Source organism: Thamnophis sirtalis, unplaced genomic scaffold (assembly GCF_051295495.1).
Source record: "Thamnophis sirtalis isolate CommonGarterSnake01/CBP01778 unplaced genomic scaffold, rThaSir2_p1.2 scaffold_9, whole genome shotgun sequence".
In the NCBI taxonomy this organism is placed as follows: domain Eukaryota; kingdom Metazoa; phylum Chordata; class Lepidosauria; order Squamata; family Natricidae; genus Thamnophis; species Thamnophis sirtalis.
The window spans coordinates 25,045,087-25,067,268 of record NW_028261389.1 but is presented as its reverse complement, the minus strand read 5'-3'; the positions used below and the strand labels follow the sequence as shown (position 1 = coordinate 25,067,268).

Genomic DNA, 22,182 nt, shown 5'->3' with positions numbered 1-22,182 from the left:
TTATATCAGATTAATTTAATTTATGAATATGTAATTTTAGACAAGGGACAGCTTTTGGTCATTACTTTTACAAGACACTATGTGTTTTAAACCATTGTTTATAATCACAACTATTCCAACCAGGTTTGTGTGTTTTTAACACATATTTTAAATAAAAATTGCATACAGAATAGTCATGTGAACTTCAGTCTTTTTTTAAGGACTACCAAAAAGCTACAAATTCAACAGAAACATGCTAAAGAGATTCTAAAGATATCAATCCAATAAATCCACGATATAGCCCACTGAGCACAAAGGACTACCAATCCTGATTTAATTTATTAGGGATTAGGAACAAGACAGGAAGAGACATATCTGTGTCTTGCTCAGAAAACTTTGAAAATGTATGCACGAAATACATTTCTCTACAAATCACTTGTTTCTATCATTATTGGTCATGGGTGCCATTCAGCAAACCTACCTGCTGAGGTATTATTTGTAGAAAATATTTTATGTTAATAATCATTGAAAATATCAAGCATAATTCATCAAACTCTACAAAATTTCTAGCGATAATGGGTGATACTCAGGTAAACAGATTATACACAGCAACAGCAATTGCTGTATTTGTATTACTCTAGAAATAAGATTGTACAAATTTGTACCTTGAGGCTAGAAACCACAGAAATGATTTTATTTTACAGCTAAAAGTTACCTCAATATTGTCTTAATGTAAACTTGGAATTAATTTTCAGTTAAGCAACCTAACAACATAAAGGGCTTTTCATTTTGCAGGTGAGAACATCAGTACGCTACACCTGAGATTTAGCAGTCTTTCTTTGACAGTATCAACAGATAAAAAAAGTGTAGTACTCCTACAGACTGCTTTGAAATGTCAGACATTACAAAAACTTTAAAAGATTCTCTAAGTAAAAAATATTGTTTTTCACCATAAGGCATGATTTGACTCAATATACTATACACACATATACATGCGTGTGCGCACACAAACACATCCTTGCGACAGTTGACGTCTAAAGAATTTAGTGTTTATAAAAATAGTTTGAAAAAGCAAAGATAGACAAGGACTCTATAGGGAGTTCAAGGACTGTTTTCCAAAAAATATAGACACCATAGGCTTGAAGCTAGAACATCAATGTATCTGTGTATGGCAGAGGCAACAAATTAAGGGCATAATCAGGCTAATATTTAAGCACTTTAATGCTGAAATTATTTTAAAGGGAGCTATTATCATCAGAACCATGAAGTGCTTAACTTTTTGCCAAGTCATTCCTTCCACTTCTATTTTCACATTTTTAATTCAAGATTTCGAAAAGTGAATTAATGTTCAAATGTAAGCCATTCCTTCAGATCCATGTACTTGATTCCTTTTTTTTAAAATCAAGTGTAACATTTCACCAGACAAGTTCCTGAAGAAATCTAAAGTTTCTGTGATACCAGGCTGCTAATGTTCCTTGCAGAAGAAAGTTAATTCTTTCAGTTCATTAGATATTCCTCCAGAATGGTGACCTTACAGTATTCCAAATCGTGTAAGTCCCATAGCCACGTAAGTTCCTCAACGAAACAGTACTGAATTTCTTTAATCAGATTTATCCTTTTTCTTTCCAGTTAAAGGCACTTTGCTTGAGATAGCAGATCCTACAGCTGTAACACTTCCTGTCACAACTGAAACACTTCCTTTAACTAATCCTACTCCCATGGAAGGCACAGCTGTTACTGCTGATTTGGTCACTTCAAAGCTTTTCCCTCCTATCCATGCTACGCCACCAATTGTGGCACCGACAGCTCCTTTGGTTATGCTGAAGAGGCCGCCAGTCACCCGGGAGAGCATGCCAGGCTGTTGTTGCGGATGATCTTTTACTGAATCTAAAAGAAGAGAAACAGTGTCAGTATTCAGAATTAGTTTAAATGCGGTGGAAAGAAAAATCCCAGTAAAATTTTGCTCTACAACAGGGGTGTCAAACTTGATTTCATTGAGGGCAGCATCAGGGTTGTGTTTGACCTCGGGGGCTGGGGCAGCTCAACATCACTTGTGTTGGGAGCGTCTGTGGTAGCCTGAGCGCTGTGCCAGTAAAAATGGGCTCCCAAGCTCCGTTTTCGGCTGTAACAACCTCCTGCAACCCTCTGGCAACCCTCTGCCAACAAAAACGAAGCTCAGGAAAGCTGTGTGCAGCCCTCCCAAGCTCAGTTTTTGCTAGCAGAGCATGGGCCAGTCTTTCACTGTTTCCAGGGTGGCCTCGCGGGCCAGATCTAAGCACCTTATGGGCCGAATCCAGTCCCCGGGCCTTGAATTTAACACCCTGCTCTACAACAACTCTTTCCTATGACATATCACCAGCAGAAGAGCATTGAGGGAGAATAGCAAAGACTCTCAATATTTTCTAAGAATGCAAAAGAAAGTTCTGAATGGGTTTTGGTTCTTTAATTATCATCATTATTAATAAAGGGATTCAGCATTTTTGTGTACTAATTACAGGATAGAAAATTGTTTCAGGGCAGAATCAGGGCTTTTTTGAGATATCAATAGAGGAACTGATTACCATTTGCTGGGTTGAAATAAGTTTGAAATGATTGTTTTAATTATGGTATGTTGACCAATAAAATGGCAATTATAAATCATTATCTAGCTTGTCAGTGTTCCAAGTAATGCACCCATAGAAAACAGAACTCCACAATGAATATATTCATACATCAGGAAATTACACTGTCATTTGTTAATTCCAGTCAGGGACCATTTAGATACCTGACATCATATTAAAACTTATTCCTAGAAGGTGAACACAGTATTATAACCATTTTCTACATCTTACTGGGTTCAAAAAGTCAACATATTATGCTTTCTAGCACTAATAGAACCAAGCACCTTCCCGGGATAGTAGATAAAACCCACTTCATTCACTTCCTTCATCACTCCTGTTTCATAATTGAACTTGTAGTTCAATTTATTTCAAAAGTTAGAGGTAAATTTAAGAAATCTGAATTTCTGATTCTTTACAAAATATATTATCATGCAATTTAAACAAAAGAGGCTGATTTTTCACAAAATCACATCTATTGAATATTTTCTAATGAAACATACTTTTTTCTGTTCAGACATTATTTAAACTACATTGACCATCACAATCAGCATAGCTAGAAACATGCATGTGTACAGTAGTGGCCAAAATTGTGGAAACCTTTTGGAAAAAGTGTATTTTTGCGGTTTGATGGCTAATAACACCACTTTGTTTGGGAATAGTACCATAAAATTACATATCAATGGAAAGATAATTTAATCAAGAATGTAATACAACAAGGTTTGTTCAATTATCTGTATTCTATGAAAAGCTATAGCCCAATATAGCCAGCAAAACCCATAATAGAAGCAATCATTCAATCTTGGTTTCACATTATAACAGCTGAAGAACTAAAAGACTTGGTTCACTCCATGGGAAGACATTGTAAGGCCATAATAATTCATGCTAAAGGTTACCCAACTAAGTATTAACTGACATGGTGATAATTTTTGTATATCTCATTTTTTCAATGGTGATAATTTTTGTGTACATTTTTTCTACGTGTTTCACTTTTTTTCTTTATAACTGCTATTCTAATAGCAAATCCTTCATAAAACCTATTGCATTACATTCTTGATTAAATTATCTTTCCATTGATATATAATTTTATGGTACTACTCCAAAAACAAAGTGGCATTATTAGACATCAAACCTCAAAAATACTGTACATTTTCCCCAAAAGGTGTCCACAATTTTGGCCACTACTGTATGTATGTGCACACAATACACACATATATACACATACAGTCTATATATCCAAAAGGAAAGAAAGAAAACATAATTTGACAAACGTATCCACCTTATGTGTTAACCTCTCTTAATCAATAACAAAACCATTCTCTGAGCATGGAAAGCAGGTATACAATTATCCTCCATGTGAATGGAAAGCCAATGGTGGCAGAGATTCTGGAAAAAACAAGACTGCCTTGGAAGACTGAATAGGACAGGTTTCATTTGTGCAAGTAAATCATCTACTTGCAATTATAAATTAACAAGTCATTTGGTTCCAAACCAAGCTGCATAGCTTTTCAAAGTAGTGCTCCCTTCTTAGCAGCAATATCACACGTCATAAGCTATTTTAAAAAGACACTATATTAGCAGAGCAACATATTAATATAACAAGATTCTGCATAACCTTAGGTTATTTTAACTATTGGCTGGATATTTAATCACGAGAAAAGCAGACTAGTAATTTTAGTGTGTTGCCATGAAATAGTGATTGAAGGTCTTGGGTGACCAAATTATCCTGCAGCAAGCAAAATACCACAAACATATCTTTAAAAGTAATTTTGTTTGTAATTTAAGACAGCTTTGATCATGAAATTAAAATCTGCTTATGGAGAATAGAATAGCAATTTGAAAAGAACAATTTACTGCATCATATTTGAGCAAACAGCACTGTTATTGTAAAATATACCTTCTGGGGGTTCACTGTTAAGATAGGGAGGAACATCTTGCTCATCCTTCTCTGTCTGGTTCATTATTGCCTGAAAATATAGAAATGTATAGTTTCTAGGTTAGTCCAGCTCTTCTCAATGTTCTTTTGAAAAGTTACTCACTAGCAAGTCAATGAAAGCATATGCTGGGACCTGTTTTCCATGGCAGTCAAATCAACAATACAATACTTTATGGATGAGGATGGAGGTTCATTGTGTGAGCTTGTGGGTTGGTTTCTGAATGTTAAGTAACATCTAGTAATGAAATGTGCGGAAACCAACCCACAAGTTCGGCGAACGAACTTCCACCCTCATCCTACATCCAAGCTATAGATATTTGCAACCATCGCATAAATTATGAGTGTTAAGAATTAATATTCTAGAGCAGTGATGGCTAATCTTTTTCCCATCGCATGTCAAAAGGAGGAGTGCAGGGAGATTGTGCGCGGGTGTGCCCACACCCATATTTCTATGACCCCTCTCCCTCCCCCCCCCGCTTTTGGCGTGCAATGCTCCAGAGGTTTTCTAGGAGCCTGGGGAGGGCGAAGATGGCCTCCCCCTCCCTTGGAGGCCCTCCTGAGGCTTCAGGAGGTTTCTCTACAGCCCTACAGGCAAACCGGAATTTCCCTTCCCAAACCTTTGGTTTGCGCGTTGGGTTGTTTTTCGGGCGAAAAATGGCCAAAAATGAAGGCCGAAGTCAGCAGACCAGTGCGCGCATGCATGCTGGATCTGACAGGGCAATGCCTCTTGTATCCTAACAAATGGCTGTGTGCCACCTGTGGCACAGGTGCCATAGATTCGCCATCACGGTTGTAGAGCATTGATGGTGAATGTATAACACCCCATATCTCACATGCCATAAAGTTTTGGATGACACACCAGTGTTTACACCAACATTCACCAACATCCAACAACTGTTCTCAAAAGCACATCTTGCTATCATTTGATTTTCTGAGACTGGGCAAAAATGGGATATGCTCTTGGGTGGCCTCTGGAGTCTCCAAAAATCCTGTGAGAAAATGATATGCTTTCACAGAGTTTCCTGAGGCTGCAGAAGAGCATTCTCCGAAGCCGCTTCAAAAATGAAGACTCGAAGAAGTCCTGGGTAGGCTGCAGGGGCCTGTTAGCAGAAAGAGGACATTGCCTGAAGGTAAGCAGCACATGGCTTATCCTGGGGAACAGTGCAAGGGCACCAATGAGGAAGGAATTGTTTCTCTGTTGTTTAGTGTATATGGATATGATATGTCAGCAGAGTCATGTTATGCATTTTATGAATTTTTGGAACACCAAGCCCAAAAGATTCACCATGACTGTACTAGAGACACTTATGCTATGTAACAATATGCAACTTCCAATGTTTCCTTCAGGTCCTAGGACCTTGATGGTGAACCTATGGCACGTGAGCCAGAGACGGCACACAGAGCCCTCTCTGTGGGCACGAGCACCACCGCCAACTGCTCTCTTCTGGGTTCTGGCATCCACATGCACCCTGGCCAGAATACCAGCAGTCCGGCGTACATATGCATGACGGAACCTGGAAGAGCAGCTGGCTACTTTGTGCATGCGCACCAGCCAGCTGCTCTCATCCTGGTTCTGGTGTTCTGGCACGCGCGTGTGCCTACTCGTTTTGGCACTCGATGCCGAAAAGGTTAGCCGTCACTGTCCTAGGATATAAGCTTTTAATTTGAAAAAGGAAAATATTATCTAATTCAGAGTCAGGATAATTTGCATTCTTGTTTCAAGCAGGTTGTCAGTTGAAAAATTTCTTAAAGCCTGCCTTAGTAGAAGTAAGGAAATAATAATTCTGTATTTTCAGCTGTGCTGCAATAGGGAAAAGCTGTAAATTGGGCCACAAATATAACTGCTTGAATCAATATCTTTTACAGTAAGTCCTAATGTAATAATTTAACAAGTTCTAAATTTAGGACTTATTTTTTCTTTTAAACAAGAAAAATAAATAGGCTAAGCCTCATTCTCAACCCGTGTTATTTTAATAATTAGAGAAAAGTTGAGCCTCAATTAACTTGAGTATTAAGTGAGTAGAATATGAAAAAGTTAAGACTGCGATCATGTCATTTATTAATCTGTCACCACAATAAATTGAAATGTGCCCATTAAGAATACTGAAGTAATGTTGGCGTTGGAATTAGGACTTTGACATATTTGTGTCAAATTTAAAAGCAGCATGATAAATTCAGTATCAAGGTGAAAATAGGTTCAGTGAATAATGTATCATTAAAGTTATTATAATAACCATGTAATACTTTAAAATAACAAAAGGATTTGCATCTAAATATGACTCAACTATTCAACCTAGAAAATTTCAATTTCATAGAAAAGTAAAGATGCCAGCAATCTGAAATGGCCTATCCTTATACAAATCAGATTGCCACATGAAAGCATTGCACAAGCAATGCTGTTAAGTAACATCTGATTACAGAGGCAATTCATTAAGGCTGAGGAGGGAAGTACTACCCTGGAGTAATCTTTCATCAACCTTATTCAGGATTATCAAGATCATATGGAATTTCGCCAAGTAACGTGGTATTAACATAACTTTCAACATGGAAAATAGAATTCAATAGGAATAACTGTATACTGTCTACAGGTTAACCGGACAGAAGAATAGTTTCCACTTCCTGTCTTTAAATTAGAACACAATACCTTGCTTTTTGAGCTATTTTAAAAGATCACATGATTTAGCTGATGCTAACAGGTGAATTGTTTTATGTGCTTCCCTTTGCTGTCTCAACATGAGTTTTTCTTTAACATACTCTGAAGAATTAAATAGACAGCATTATAAAGGTCTTTTACAGAGTTATACACATTCCTTCCTTCTGTAAAAAGATAGCAAGAACTGAACAAGAAAGTGTTTTTTAAAGCTTCTTTTGGCTTTTTAAAACCAAGTGTCAATTAAACACTGAACTCTAAAATCTAGAAAGTAGCCAACTGTCCTTAGAATAGTTTCAAAATCATTTCTATAGATGTATAAACCAAAATTATATTTCATGTGATTTACATACCTATATAATAACTTGCCACATAGTTTCAGAATGACAAGTTCCTATCTTGTTTTCTTCTAATTAAATAACATTACCACTATAAAATAATTTTAAATTGCCCAACCACCCCTGAAAGATTAACCTAACTCAACAAAAACACACTATCTAAAAAGATATACACTATATTGCCAAAAATATTCGCTCACAACTGATTCTGATTATATGGATGGGTGAGCGAATACTTTTGGCAATATAGTATATTTTCTAAAAAAACTGCTGAGCCAATTCAACAACTACAGCTTAGACAATGTGATATCTGATAATGTGTTCCTTTAGCGACAGTTGTTCAGCTGCTATTTTTAGCCTACACGCTTAATGAACAAGCTTCTTCCCCCTTGGGACATTTTGCTGTAACTGTAAAAACAGGCAGCTGTGCAATGCTTTAATATATATCTCATTATTGCTATGCAACCCAATAATGCAATGGAAATTACAAATAACAAATTATAAAAAATTGCTAAATATTCCTATTTATTATAGCAAATAACAGTCTCTTGGAAGAATTAATGTTGTTTAATAGTTTGCAATAACACAAAAATCTTGTAGCATAAATAAGAAACAACAATATGAACTCTTCAGATTGCCCAAACCCTTTGGACTTAGATAGCTAATAAATTAATGTAACCTATAAAACCCAAAATATGATTTTGTTTCATTTTTCGTTTCTAGGAGATGTTTCCTATCCAAACTTTTGCAAAAGAAGTCTTCATATTCGTAGGTTGGATGAGTATTACGCTATGCAAAAATAAAATATTTGACTCGAGTTTTATCTTTTTTTTTTGTAAATATCTGTATTGTATCTTTTAATCGCTTTTAACTGTATTCTTTGAATATTCTTTTTGTGCAGCAAAACGTTTGAAGTAATCTGATACCACAGTTGAAATACAGTTCTCCTTTATACAGATTACTCCTAACCATGCCAACTAAAATACAGGTAGTCCTCAGTTTATGACCACAATTGAACCCAAAATTTATGTTGCTAAGTGAGAAATTTGTTAAATGAATGTTGTCCCATTTTACAACTTTTCTTGCCTGATTTGTTAAATTCATAACATTGTTGTCAAGTGAATCCGGTTTCTCCACTGACTTTGCCAAGGTTGCAAAAGGGGATCACATGACCCTGGGACACTGCAACCATCATAAATGTGAGTCAGTTGTCAAGCATCTGAATGTAAATCACATGGCTGTAGGGATGCTGCAACAGTCATAAGTATGAGAAATGGTCGTCATTTTTTCAGTGGTGTTGTAACTTTGAATGATCACTACGTGAACTGTTGTAAGTCGAGGACTACCTGTATGTCCTTAAAGTATCCAGTATGAATGTAACATACATGTGAATGCTCGTAGTAGCTTGATTTTTAAACTGGATGAGGTAGAGAGGAAGTTGTTATTTTCCCCAAGGTATTTCTGGAAACATTTTTTTTCTGCCTTGTCCTTTACTCCTAAGATTTAGGCTTTCTCAATAGACACAAACAATAAACACACTTTATCAGTATCCATACTTACCAAATATTACTGTATTCAAATGTCCCAATGTGATTTTCTATATAAAATCAAAGAAACGTATATACTTAAAATTTTGTAATAGTTTTTAAAAAATGATTTATCAAAATGTTACTGTACAAGAAATCCAAGAAATATAACACAGACTAATATCTGCAACTCAAATTATGTGAAAGGTGAGCATATCTTCCAGAAAAATATTTGCAGCAACCATTGAACTACTGATAAAGGAGAATATTTGTAGCTCAGAGTAGAAATGAGGGGTCCTTGGCTCTCTCTGAGCTTGCTAATAAGGACCCCTCACCATTGAACTAGCTTGGGAATCAAGATTCTGGATTCATGAAAATATGATATTCTAAGCAAAATACTAGATAATGATTTTTAATTGTTTTAATCACTGCATGTCATTCTATAGTGCTTCATTTTTTTAAAGCAGCAAACAAACATTTTAAATATTTGCTCAGAATTATATGGCTGTCCAGATTCTCCACAGTACTCCTGTTTAGATTGTGTAATAAACAAATTCAATTAATGTTGTTTCCACAAAATCTGAAAAACAGATTCAGACCTGGTTGACTCTTTATTGTGCAGAGATCTGCAGATCTATCATTATTTTTAGAATCCTTATTATTGTGTTCATTCTTACTAAAATAGAATATTCAAAAAAGATAGATTCGCATTTCCAAGATCAATAAAATGTGGATCCAGATTGTTGGGGGAAATATGCTGACTCTATAAACAGCGCGTAGAGAGGTCTATAAAGTACGTGAAGTGGTATATAAGTCTAAGTGCTATTGCCATTTCATTTCTTGGGGGGGGGGGGAAGGTTTGCAGTCATAGCAGCTGATATTTGGGGACAATTAAAGCATTACTGCTATCATTATACCACCTTTTCCAATTTGGTGGTAGCCAGATGTTTTGAATTACAACCTTTATAATTACCAGTAATTGTTGAATGGCAATTCCAGAAATTGTAATCCAAGATATTTTAGGCATAAGTTGGAGAAAGCTGCATTATACAATGAAGACCCTTTGATTGGAAAAGCAGTTTTAAATTCAATACCAAGAGTCCAATGCAATTTTTTTTCATTTCACTATTTTATCAGTGAAATTAGAAAAGTGAAATTAGAAAAGATATTATTAAAATATAAAATGAAAGCCATTTTGTTTTTCTTTAGAAATTTGTCAGACTTAATTCAAAGAACCATTTTAAAATTCCTCAACATTCCCACAAGGGAAAGCAATGTTCCCAAAGAGGTTGGAGAATTCCTTATTTCATCTTTTTGTAGGCTTTACCTAGCTGCTAATTTAACTTTATGATACAGGGTGGCTGTTACCCAGCAACATGGGGTTCCAGAGTACTTTTAAAGAAGAAAATTCCCAATCTTTTCTGTCAAACACATCCATTTCAATTTAAAATTGAGGCATTTTATTTTCCTGGAAGAGTTTTGAAAAGGCATACTATGGACGCAAAAGTTGACTTGCATCCTAAATAACCTTACAATTTCGGCCCTGTAAAAGCAGAAATATACTTACACGCATATAGTAAACTATCTAATGAAGGCGCAGTATTAATTTTCAGAGCATCCAATGAGCTGTTTGACAATCTGCGGACATGCATTATACCCAACCCTGTTTTCCACCGAGAGTAATAACAATGTTCCCCACCGGGATCAAGCCTGAAAAAACACCCGGGAACAGAAGCGTAAACAGCAGCCTCCCCATCGCAAAAGGGCTCTAAATGGGAGCCCAGCAAACACAAAGGGCTGATGGATGGCACGCAGCAGTGACGTGGCAGAGGAGGCAGGCGCAGTACCCGGAGCCATACTGCTGTTGACGTGCAGCCGGGCTTCTTTTCCCCACCTCCCCGCGGGCCCTTCCACGTTGAACCCCCTCCCTCCCTTTTCCTCCAATCTAAATATCCGCTGCCAGAACATACTGGCCACACTTTTGCCTTTTCTCCTGCGTAATCTATTTTTACCTCCTTTTGCACCCGCACCGCTGAGTGTGCCTTGCTCTCTTTCCCGGGGGGGAGAAAACCCTCTAGAGACGCTGCATTATTTTTCCTCCAAACCACCCCCCCCCCCCAATTCTCTCTCCTCGCTTTCCAATCAAAGCAACAGCCAAACTGGCTCTGCAGGGAAGGCTGGTGGACGTCTAAAACGGTGAAGACCTACCGACAACGCCATTAAAGGGGAGCTGGAAAGCGGCAATCCGAGGAAATTTGCGCCCGGGAGACTGTTCTCACCGAACGCTGCGACGCTAACCTCGGGAAGCGCAAGGCTGCTCGGAGAAGCTCAGGGAAGAAACACAACTCCTTGTTGGAGGCTTTCCTTTTCCCCCAACACCAAGTTCGGTCCCCTTGTCCTCGCTATGCTTCTCCGGTTCCCCACCCCCTTGCTACGGGATGGCACCTAGCGGGAAGCCCTTCCTTCCACGCTCAGAACAGTTCTCGGGGCAATTTTGCACGGGCGGCGTTTGGGCTCCCTTGCCTACCTCCCTACCTGCGCCCCCTTCCCGTCTCGTTCCCACCTTTGCAGCCCCAGAGAGGCGAGAGAACCCGGCCACGGCAAGCATGGAGGGGGGCAGGCGGACACCCCTCATCCTCCCCTCAATCCCATTCTTCTTCTTCTTCTTCTTCCACCCCGGAAGGAAAGGGGTGGAGAAGATGCCCCAGGCAACTCCACCCCGCATTTTCTGCGCAAAGCGCAGAGAAGGCTGGAGGCGAGGAGGCCACCTTCCAAACTCACCTCGCGGGGATGTCCGCGCCGTTCGGTTCAGCGCGGCGGAGGACTCAACCAGGCAAGCCCGAACCCGACTCCGACCCCTTTGGCGGCTGCCTCTTCAGCGCTTGCCGACGTGGCGCCCTACGCACCTCGCCCGTCCCCGCCCGCAGAACCCGCCCCAGACCGGCCCCCGGCGCCCCTCGGCGCGGCTCTGGAGGGGCGCGCAGGCGCTTGAGCCCGACCGGGCCGTCTCGGAACTTGGGCTGCCTCTCTTCCCCTTCCACCTCCTCTTCCTCCCCCTCTTCCGAGAGCGATGCTAAGGCGCCAACGGGAGAATGAAGTCCATAGCAGCGATCAATAATTCCTCTTCTCTCTACTTCTTGTTTTACCTTGAGCGCCTTGCCGCGGCTGGAAGTTACGGCAAGGATGTTGAATAGCCACCTGAGACTCCTTGCAAATTGTTAGCCCTTCTCTCAAGTAGGCTCCTGACAGCTGCGTGTCAGGCAGAAGTTCAGAACTGCAACTGGGTCCGTTAATGAATGATGATCTCAGTTTTGCCTGAAGCTGCTAAAGGCTTGCCAGTAAAACCCCGTCCCCAAGGGAGAGACCCGAAGGAAGAAAAGATTGTGTCAAGGAGCTTTTTGACAGGCCTATAGCCAGCGCTTGGAAATGGGGATAAGTCCTGGATATGGATGCTTTGAAACTGTTACTTAAAGACCCTGGAAAGTAGGAATAAATACTGGATAATTTTAGATTAGATTCTGCATTGAAGAATACAGGTGACCGATAGGTGTGTTGTTATTTACATATATAAAATATATATGTAACTAAACAAAAAAGATGTGGAGACTCTAGAAAGAGTGCAGAAAAGAACAGCAGAGATGATTAGGGGACTGGAGTCTAACACATATGAAGAATGGTTGCAGGAAATGGCTAGGTCTAGTTTAATGAAAATAAGGACTAGGGGGAGACATGATAACAGTGTTCCAATATCTCAGGGGCTGCCATAAAAAAGAGGAAGTCAAGCTATTCTCCAAAGCACCTGAGGGCAGAACAAGAAGCAATGGGTGGAAACTAATCAAGGAGAGAAGCAATTTAGAACTGAGGAGAAATTTCCTGACAGTTAGAACAATTACTCAGCGGAACAACTTGTCTCCAGAAGTTGTGAATGCTCCAACACTGGATGTTTTTAAGAAAACATCCATTGGATAACCATTTGTCTGAAATAGGGTTTCCTGCCTAAGCAGGGGGTTGGACTAGAAGACCTCCAAGGTCCCTTCCAACTCTGTTATTCTATTCTAAAGCACAAATGCATCCAATATATTCAATTAGTGTTTGTTGACGAGTGTAGCAGTAGCCAGTAGAGTTTATGGGGTGGGATGTCTTTGAGGAGAGGCAATCTTTTTGACCAGTAAGAACTGACAATTTCAGCACCAGTGCTCTCCCAGATTCCCAGCTGCTTGATTGCAACTTTCTGACCAATTGGTTTTCCTTTCCTCTCTCCATCCTTTCCCTGCTTTTGTTGTGTTCTCCTTTCTCTTCTGAAACTAGGCAATGTCTTTATTGTATTACTATCTTGAGGGCCTTGCCAATGTGTGGGAAAACCGTTTACTGTAATCATTTTTAAAAAATAGTACAGCAAAGATAGAAATAGGATTGACAACCAATCATGGGCTGCAGATTGTGGGTATTACTTTGTACTCAGCAGAATTCATGTCTTATCTGAAGGCAGGTTTAACAACGACTGGTTGAGACATTAGAATTTTTACTAGGGCTGTGTGGTCTGAAAATAATTTGGAAAAACAATAACAAGGGTTCAGTTTCCATATATAATCTATAGTTCTCACCTATATCTTAAAGCAGTTTGACTCTTCAAGCTTCTATGTAGCCTGAAAACAAATGTTGCTATGGTTTAAAAGTTGCATTTATCTTTGCAACTAAATTGTGATAGCAGTTGTTCCTTTTTCCAGACAGAAGTCAGGCTGCTTTCTGGTAATTATCTGGTGGTCCTGGAGAATATAAAAACAGACCAAAAAGGGAGATAAGTAGGGAGGTCAATTGGATTAGCTTCCAGATGACAAACTTCTATGAAGCATACTAAAACAATGTTTCTCTCGTGCCTGGATTGGAAATCAAATTGGAATGATCAAAGAAGCAGTCTCTGCACAGGATTACTAGAAATCAGGCAAGATTTAGTTATTTTACACCCAAAGGCAAAATTGATCTTCCTGATATACAAGATGATTATGTTCAAAGAAGAGAGTTGGTATGGCCTTCCAGAGTACAACAGGTACTTCTGTAATTATGTTTACAATGGGATTATTTTGGCTTTCTCAATCAAAGCTGGAAAAGATCCCATGTACATATCACTGCATGTTATTTTCTCTAGAACACTTAAAACACTGAAGTTAGAAGTCAACTGACATTGATCCAGTCAATTCTGAAAGGCGTCCCCTTGAGAATTTAAGACATAATTTTTTCTTTAGTTGCAGGAATATATGAATGATTTTCTCAGATTTACTAGACTTTCTAGCAAGGATTTGAATACAGGTGATCTGTGATTGATGATCACTCGCTTAGTGATCATTTTAAGTTACAATGCACTACCTCAGAACTACTTACAACCTGGGTTTGAAGTTCTGACAGCTCCCGGTCAGGTGATCACATCCACCATTTGCAGTGTCCCATGATCATGTGACTATGATCACGTGACTTGAGTTTTCTGATTCCCAGCAAAAAACACCCATTAATTAAAATAGGTTAACAATAGCTTAACAACTGCCATAAAAAAGATTGTTAAATCGGGCATGCCATAAGGTGTCCCATTTGACAGATATAGCTTACAACTAATTCTGGACCCAATTACAGTCATATTTATTTTAAAGGGTTCCTCCTCTTTGCACTCGAGAATAGAGTAGTTATAAAAATCATAGTCTCTTAGCTCATAATTCTTCTTTGTATTGTTAAATATGAGATCTTTCTGGAGCAAAGTCCCACATTCAGATGAAATACAAATTCATTTTAAAAAGAACAACTCATTATAATTTTCACATTAAGACATTGTGTTCTGTATTTATTGTTTATAACATGGCTATTAAACTCGTGGCCCATGGGCCGGATGCGTCATGCGTTGGCCACACCCATGTCTGATTTAGCGGAGGGGGGGAAATCACAATACATCATGTGACGATGCTGTGACGAAGTGAGTTAATTTAGAGCATAGAATAATAGAGTTGGAAGGGACCACGGAGGTTTTCTAATCCAACTCCCTACTCGAACATATCATTTCAGACAAATGGTTATCCAGTCTCTTTTTGAAAGCCTCCAGTGATGGAGCACCCACAATTTTTGAAGGCAAGCTTTTCCATTGGTTGGTTGCTCTCACCATTTGGAAACCTCTCCTTAGTTCTAAGTTGCTTCTCTCCTTGGTTAGTTTCCAACCATTGTTTCTTGTCTTGCCTTTTGGTGCTTTGGAAAATAGTTTGATCCCCTCGTCTTTGTAGGAGCCCCTTAAACGTTGGAACAGTGCTATCATGTCACCCCAATCCTTCTTTTTATTAGAATAGATTGACATACTCAATTCATGTAACTGTCCTTCATATGTTTTAGCCTCCAGCCCCTTAATCATTTTTGTTGCTCTTCTCTGCACTCTTTCTACATCTCAACATCTTTTTTGATTTAAAAGATATTTCAAAATCAATTATAGAAAATAAATGAATGAATTATTATTTAATCTATTAGTTAAAGAACTCTGAATGAACTCACAGTGCAAAATCAAAGTAGGGTGACTATTATTTTCTGGACAATTGTATTGCACCATTAATAGCTGCATAGAATATAACAGCTTTCTATTATTATCAAATAGATTAATAAGACCTACCTGTTCCCTGAACAACTATGAGAGACAGAAATACAGCAACTTTAGTTGCACAACACAGAGATCTGATAGTGACCTAGCATGTTTAAAAGCACCAAAATATAAAGAACTCCTTTATACTGTCAGTTAAATGGCCAAATATACATATGAAGATTTATTTTTATGTTATTATTTTTATTCTGTCATTTTTTATTATAAATGAGGTAGCACTAACATAATATTCCTTCCTCCTCCTATTTTCACCACACAACAACAGTCCTGGGAGGTGGGTTAGACTGGCTGTCCCAAAGTCACCAAGCCAGCTTTCATGCTAAGGTGGGACCAGAACTCACAATATCCTGGTTTCCTACATGGTGTTTTTCCACAAATCTCAACAACCTTTATATGCTAAATACTTGATACTAAATTCCTTCAAGTCAATAGTGTTTACAGGTAATTCTCAACTTACAACCACAATTGAACTCAACATTTCTGTCGCTAAAGAAGGCAGCTGTTAAGTGACTCATGCCCTATTTTACGACATTTTTGCCATGGTTATTACAGTATTATTACGGTAATTAAGTGAATCATGCAGTCATTAAGCAAATCTGGCTTCCCTTATTGACTTTGCTTGTCAGTAGCTCCCTAAGGAAGGTCGCAGATGACAATTTCAGGACCCCGGGACGCTGCATTGTAAATACATGCCGGTTGCCAAGCATTCTAAATTTGATGACATGATGGTGGGGAAGCTACAATTGTCACAAATGTGAGAACTGGTCATAAGTTATTTTTTTCAGGGTTATTGTAACTTTGAATGGTCATTAAATGGTTGTAAGTTGAGGACTTACCTGTACTCTGCAGCTTTTTTTTCCCAGAGGAAAAAAAATGAGTTAAATGCAGGGGTGAAATGCTACCGGTTCAGACTGGTTCGCCTGAACCAATCGTAAAAATTGTTACCGGTTCACCTGAACCAATAGTAAAAACATGCTATGGGTTCGGGCAAACTGGTAGTTCCAATGATCAGCTGTGCGACAATCAGCTGTGTTGCGCGATTTGTGCAGCACAGCTGATTGTCACACAGCTGATCGTCGGAACTACCGGTTCACCCGAACCTGTAGCATTTTTTTTACTACTGGTTTGGTTCTGATGATCAGCTGTGCAACAATCAGCTGTGCCGCACATTTTTTACTACCGGTTTGGGTGAACCGGTAGTTCCGATGATCAGCTGCTGTGCTACGCATGCGTGCAAAGCGAACCGTTAGCGAAGCAAACTGGCAGCAGACTTCAGAGCATTTCACCCCTGTTCAAATGAATATGTAAAATCAATCCATTTAGACAATTTCTATGTAATGCAGGCTTTAGAACCTGTGACGGGAGAGTCATACTTCCTCCTCCAAAGGCCATGGTGATTTTTCAAAACACACTGTCGGATTACAGATTTCAATATGAAAAAAAGCAAAATCAGTAAATACTGGGAAAATATCATTACCAGTAATTATAATTAAATTAATCTAATTGAACACAATTAGTTTCCTATTTTATTATTTTATTTTATTTTATTTTATTTTATTTTATTTTATTTTATTTTATTATATTATATTATTATTTTATTTTATTTTTTATTTTACTATTTTAATTATTTTATTTATTTTATTTTTTTATTTTTTTATTTTATTTTATTTTTTATTTATTTTATTTATTTTATTTATTTTATTTATTTTATTTATTATTTTATTATTTTATTTTATTATTTTATTATTTTATTATTATTTTTTTATTTTTTTATTTTTTTATTTTTTTATTATTTTATTTTTTTATTATTTTATTATTTTATTATTTTATTATTTTATTATTTTATTATTTTATTATTTTATTATTTTATTATTTTATTATTTTATTATTTTATTATTTTATTATTTTATTATTTTATTATTTTATTATTTTATTATTTTATTATTTTATTTTAATTTTATTTTATTCTATTTTATTCCCATCTTGCCTTGAGACAACTCTGAGCAGCTTACAACATTAAAAGCTATGAAACCATAAAACATAAATATTTCTAAAGACAATAACATAGAATTAAGAGTAAAATTACAGTTAAAAGATGGGCAGGAGGGGCAGATGTGTGAGGGAAGTGGGATTTTCCCTTACTCTATAAACCACCTCTAACGTGATACTCCCCTGTTGAGGCCTCAAGCCATCTGGCAGAGCCAGGTGTTCAGGCCTTAACATTGAATCAAAAACGAATGTAGTTCTTGGCCTAGCCTTGTTCATATTTTTGTTCTTGCCCTGGTGGTGGCCAATGTTCCCTCTAAGCTGCGCAGGTGTGTGGCTGCGCACCAGGGGTGGGTTTCTCGCCCCGTTCCGACCGGTTCGGTTGGAACGGGGCCAGCGGTGTCCTCGTGCATAGCGCGCGCATGCACGCACGCACTGCACACATGCGTACTAGCGTCTGTGCGATGCTCCAGCTGCTCCTGGAGGATCGCTCAGGCGCTGTATGCATCCTGCGCATGCGTGGAAGCACAGAACTCGTCAAAACCGTGTAAGGAGGGCAGGCAGGTGGGCCCTTCGCCGTTCCCGGAAGTTACTTACTTCCAGGTTCGCCGACCAACCGGTTCGCAGGGACCGCCGCGAACTGGTTGAAACCCACCCCTGCCGCGCACGTGGCAACAACTGCCGCGCACGTGGTTTCCAACTGCCACGCAATGGTTTTTGTGAGACGCCTTCCAAAATAATAGGAGAGGAGAGCCAGCCTGGAGACAGCAATCAGTTCTAGGTCCACAAGGCAGAAAGTAGCTGAGAGAAGGGGTGTGGGGGTTGGGAGAAGGCATGGGAAGGGCTCCCAGCAGCGGTTGCTCAGATTTGCCATTAGAGAGAGAGAGGGAGGGAGGGAAAGAGAGAGAGAGAGAGAATCCCTCATTCCTTCAGCCCAACACTTTCGCTGACATCCCGGCCAGACGAGAGGGACTGCAGAGGGTCTCCTTGAGTCTAGGGCAGCGAGTCATTCGATGGGAAAGTTGCCTTTTGGAAGGAATTGGCTCCCGCTTCATCTCTCCTGCCTCTTCGCTTCTCCGTTCGGTCGTTGGATGGCAGATTGAAAGAGGGACCAAGTCGGGTCATTCCTTCCAAGAGGTAAGTTTCCCATTGAATGACTCGCTGCCCTAGACTCAGGGAGACCTTCTGCAGTCCCTCTCGTCTGGCCGGGATGCCAGTGAGAGTGTTGGGCTGAAGGAAGGAGGGATACTCACTCACTCACTCACTCTCTCTCTCTCTCTCTCTCTCTCTCTCTCTCTCTCTCTCTCTCTCTCTCTCTCTCTCTAAGAGAGAGAGAGTTGGTGCGCAGACTTAGCACTTTGTTAAGTTTGTTTCTCTGTGTGTTGTGTATATATACATGTCTCCATGGATGCAATTGTGCAAGCATTTTTTTCCTCTTTAAAAGAATTTTTGAATTTCTCCCCACCAAACCTTTAAGACTGAAAGAGTTAGAGTTGAAATATAAAAAGATTGTCAATCGCCATACTGTTAGATTGATAGGCAATTATGGACTATCTTGATTATACCCTCCTTAGAAAGAATATGCTACTGTATGGTTGAGAAAAAGATCAAACTTCATTCCATGGAAACCCAACAAAGTTCATAGGGAGGGTTTCTTTCTACAATGGGCTTCTTGGGTCAACAGTGAATATCAGTTATCAAACATAAGCAGACAATAGGCAATTACAAAAAGGGAAGCCAACTTTCTGAATTCTGTTTCTTTGCACTTAGTGACTTATAAATAGACTAATGTTCTAAAAACCTGACCTAAATTACTATATATTTTAAATAGTTGTAAAGCTATGCTGAAAAAGTTGTTCTCAAAGTATTGTGATAAATTCAATAAAAAGAAGGGAATTCTTGATGAACTTAAGGAGAAATGAGAGTATTGGATAGTAAATGGACAAATAAAATTATCAATCAAAGGGAATATTTGCACCTCAGAGTTGAAATGAGATGTTCTCTCTTACTCTTTCCTCTTCCTCTCTTCTCTCTTTGTCTCTGTCATCCTCTTTCTCTTTGTTTCTCTTCTCTTTCTCCTTCTTTTCCATTCTTCCTTCACTTTCTCTCTCCTTCTCCCTTCTCTCTTCTCTGTCTCTCTTTCTGTTTCTCTCACCCTCTTTCTCTTTGTCTCTCCTTTCCCACTCTTCTGTCACTTTCTCTCTCCTTCTCTGTCTCTTTCTGTCTCTCTTCCCTCTTTTTTCTTCCTCTCTCCCACTCTTTTATCACTTTCTCTCTACCGCCCAACCTGTCCCCATACTTATCTTCGACTGATCATGTTTGCAATAATTTACCTTTTTTACCTTTTCTAAATAGGCACAGTTCCCTTACTGGATCCCTCACTCAAACACACTCACGCACGCATGCACAAAACCATTTTTCTCAATTTCAATTCGGATCCTATAAATCAATTGCTCTGTGAAACATCTGTGAAAAAAAAATCAGGTGCTCAGGGATGAAAATGTGCCGCTCAAACACTATACTTTTCCGCACACACTGAAAAAAAATTAGAGGGAACATTGGTGGTGGCCACTTTTGCAATCAAAAGTCTTGGCGCAGCTCTCAGCCTGCCCCCCCCCCGCTCCCCAAATGATTACTTTTCATGAAAATTATGCTGTCTGAGCCTGATCTAATTGGCAGAGGTTCCCTTCTCAGTTTGCTTTTTCAGAAGCTAAGTCACACTTCAGTTCATTATGCTGGCATAGCTAGTGGATCACTGTACCACATCAGTTGGGAGTGTAATTTAGGCTAGAAGACTTGGCATAAATTTATTATCTCCTCTGCACTTAAACTGCTATTCATAACTTCTCAGGCTCCCCTGCCTTTTAAGGAGGAAGGCATTCTTTGCTTTCGATCAGTTTTCATGGTCAGGGTTGATTTCTAGATCTGAGTTACTAAGCATGAAAATTTATCAAAATGTAATATTTCTTTTTTTTTTTCCAAAAGAAAAAAGGTACGACAGAGAATGAGGTGGCTGGATGGAATCACTGAAGCCGTAGGCATGAGTTTAAATGGACTCCAGAGAATGGTAGAGGACAGGAAGGCCTGGAGGAACGTTGTCCATGGGGTTGTGATGGGTCAGACACGACTTTGCAACTAACAACAACAATATGTTATCAATTATTAACCCTCAATGAATCAACCTTCCAAACTTAATGAAATTTAAGGGCAGCTATATATGACACATCTTAGATATGTGAGACAAAGTTGATGGGAGTGCTTATATTCAATACAAGAAGATCATCAGATTGGAAACAGTTGCTTTTACATTCTGTAGTTGGAATGATTTGAAATTGAGGGAGAATGTTGTCACTCATCTCTCATATTATATGACTCTCAGTTGGCTCTGATGCTCCCTGTTGCTGCAGGGAAGTTGGATCCAGTCAGATTAGAATCAATTTTATTGAAATGTTTATATTATGTTCATATTCATGGTTATTTGTTGTTGTTTTTATCATGGCTGCTGATTGCCCATTTTGTTTTTTGTCTTCATGCGTGAGATGAGAGATCATATAGTTTGAATAAATCAATCAATTACAGAAGCACACCGATTTTAATTGAATGTCAGCCCTATTCCAGATGGCTTACTTTAAATGCACCACCGTTCAATACACCAAATTTAGAAACTAGTAGGGTCAACTAGCACACATATTTTGATAAAATTAAAGGTTACAGCAATTCTATTTTTGAGATGTTGATTGACAGGCTCCAATCACAATATCCTCTGTGCTGGAAAGATTATATCTGTGCCCTGGATTTTATTTTAGAATGCTGGGATGATCCCAGCTGCAAATCATTCCAACAGCTGATTAGAAAGCAAAGCCTTTTGCTCATGCATATGTCAAAAAGGCTCCATAATTCCAGAATAAAAGTTGCTGCTTCCTGGAACAACTGTCTTTTTTTCCTAATTACAGACTCTTTTGTTTTGCTGCAGTTTTTGGAACATAATCGTATCGAACTTTGTGCAGGATTACCTCTAAATCCTCCTCTTAATTCACAGATAAATAAAATATAATAAAATAATTGGAAACATCTGTGGCTTCTTTTCATATTCTATGGAGCATCATTGTTGTGATATGCCATACTATACAAGTCTGCAGAATGAACAGTAATATCTTCAGTGGGGAAACAATATTTTACTCTTATGAAGCCAATAAGCAAGTACACATACAGCTTTATATCAAGGAATCCTAGTGTAAGTTTCTACATCCTAGTACAGGAATCCTAGTGTAGTCACTTCATTATGAGTTGATGTGTGCATTAATTTATAAGTTGATGAAAATTCTCAGCCATCCAAGTAGAGTTGTTTGGAAGTGGAGTCATGGCAACTGGACTTCTTTTATTTTTTTTCCTTTGAAATGGTTCACTGCTCCTCCAAGAAGCTTCTTCTCAATCTAGTTAATAATTCAGGCTAATTTGTAACTACATACCATACATCCAAGGATCTGTGTGTATTTGAGAACAGATATTAATTTCAATAGTCATCATCAATTATGTAATTACAAA

General features: G+C 38.6%; 1 protein-coding gene and 1 long non-coding RNA gene across 6 annotated transcripts; one reads left to right on the top strand and one right to left on the bottom strand.

Moving 5' to 3' along the window:
- Positions 1-12,279, bottom strand: TMEM263 (transmembrane protein 263). 5 transcript variants are annotated; one of them, XM_087723101.1, is made up of 4 exons: positions 12,173-12,279; positions 9,061-9,097; positions 4,474-4,543; positions 1-1,866 (listed from the first exon to the last, which is right to left on the bottom strand). In XM_087723101.1, the coding sequence occupies exons 3-4, from the start codon at positions 4,535-4,537 to the stop codon at positions 1,580-1,582; spliced, it is 351 nt and encodes a 116-aa protein (XP_087579227.1). In that variant the 5' UTR covers positions 4,538-4,543; positions 9,061-9,097; positions 12,173-12,279; the 3' UTR covers positions 1-1,579. The 5 variants fall into 5 exon arrangements, with proteins under 5 accessions (XP_087579227.1, XP_013909201.2, XP_013909202.2 ...); XM_014053726.2 differs by lacking the exon at positions 12,173-12,279 and adding an exon at positions 11,808-11,959; XM_014053727.2 differs by lacking the exon at positions 12,173-12,279 and adding an exon at positions 11,590-11,698.
- LOC148044066 (uncharacterized) lies at positions 11,766-21,218 on the top strand. Its single transcript, XR_015697711.1, has 2 exons — positions 11,766-11,859; positions 20,623-21,218. It is a non-coding gene; the product is annotated as an uncharacterized LOC148044066 (long non-coding RNA).
- Positions 21,219-22,182: the final 964 nt, after the last annotated feature.

What these genes read in the sequence shown, in the direction of transcription:
- TMEM263 (XM_087723101.1), bottom strand. Translation starts at nt 4,537, where the DNA reads ATGAACCAGACAGAGAAGGATGAGCAAGATGTTCCTCCCTATCTTAAC. An exon ending in TAACAGTGAACCCCCAGAAG is followed by an intron (nt 1,867 to 4,473) that starts GTATATTTTACA and finishes CTCTTCTTTTAG; the next exon opens with ATTCAGTAAAAGATCATCCG.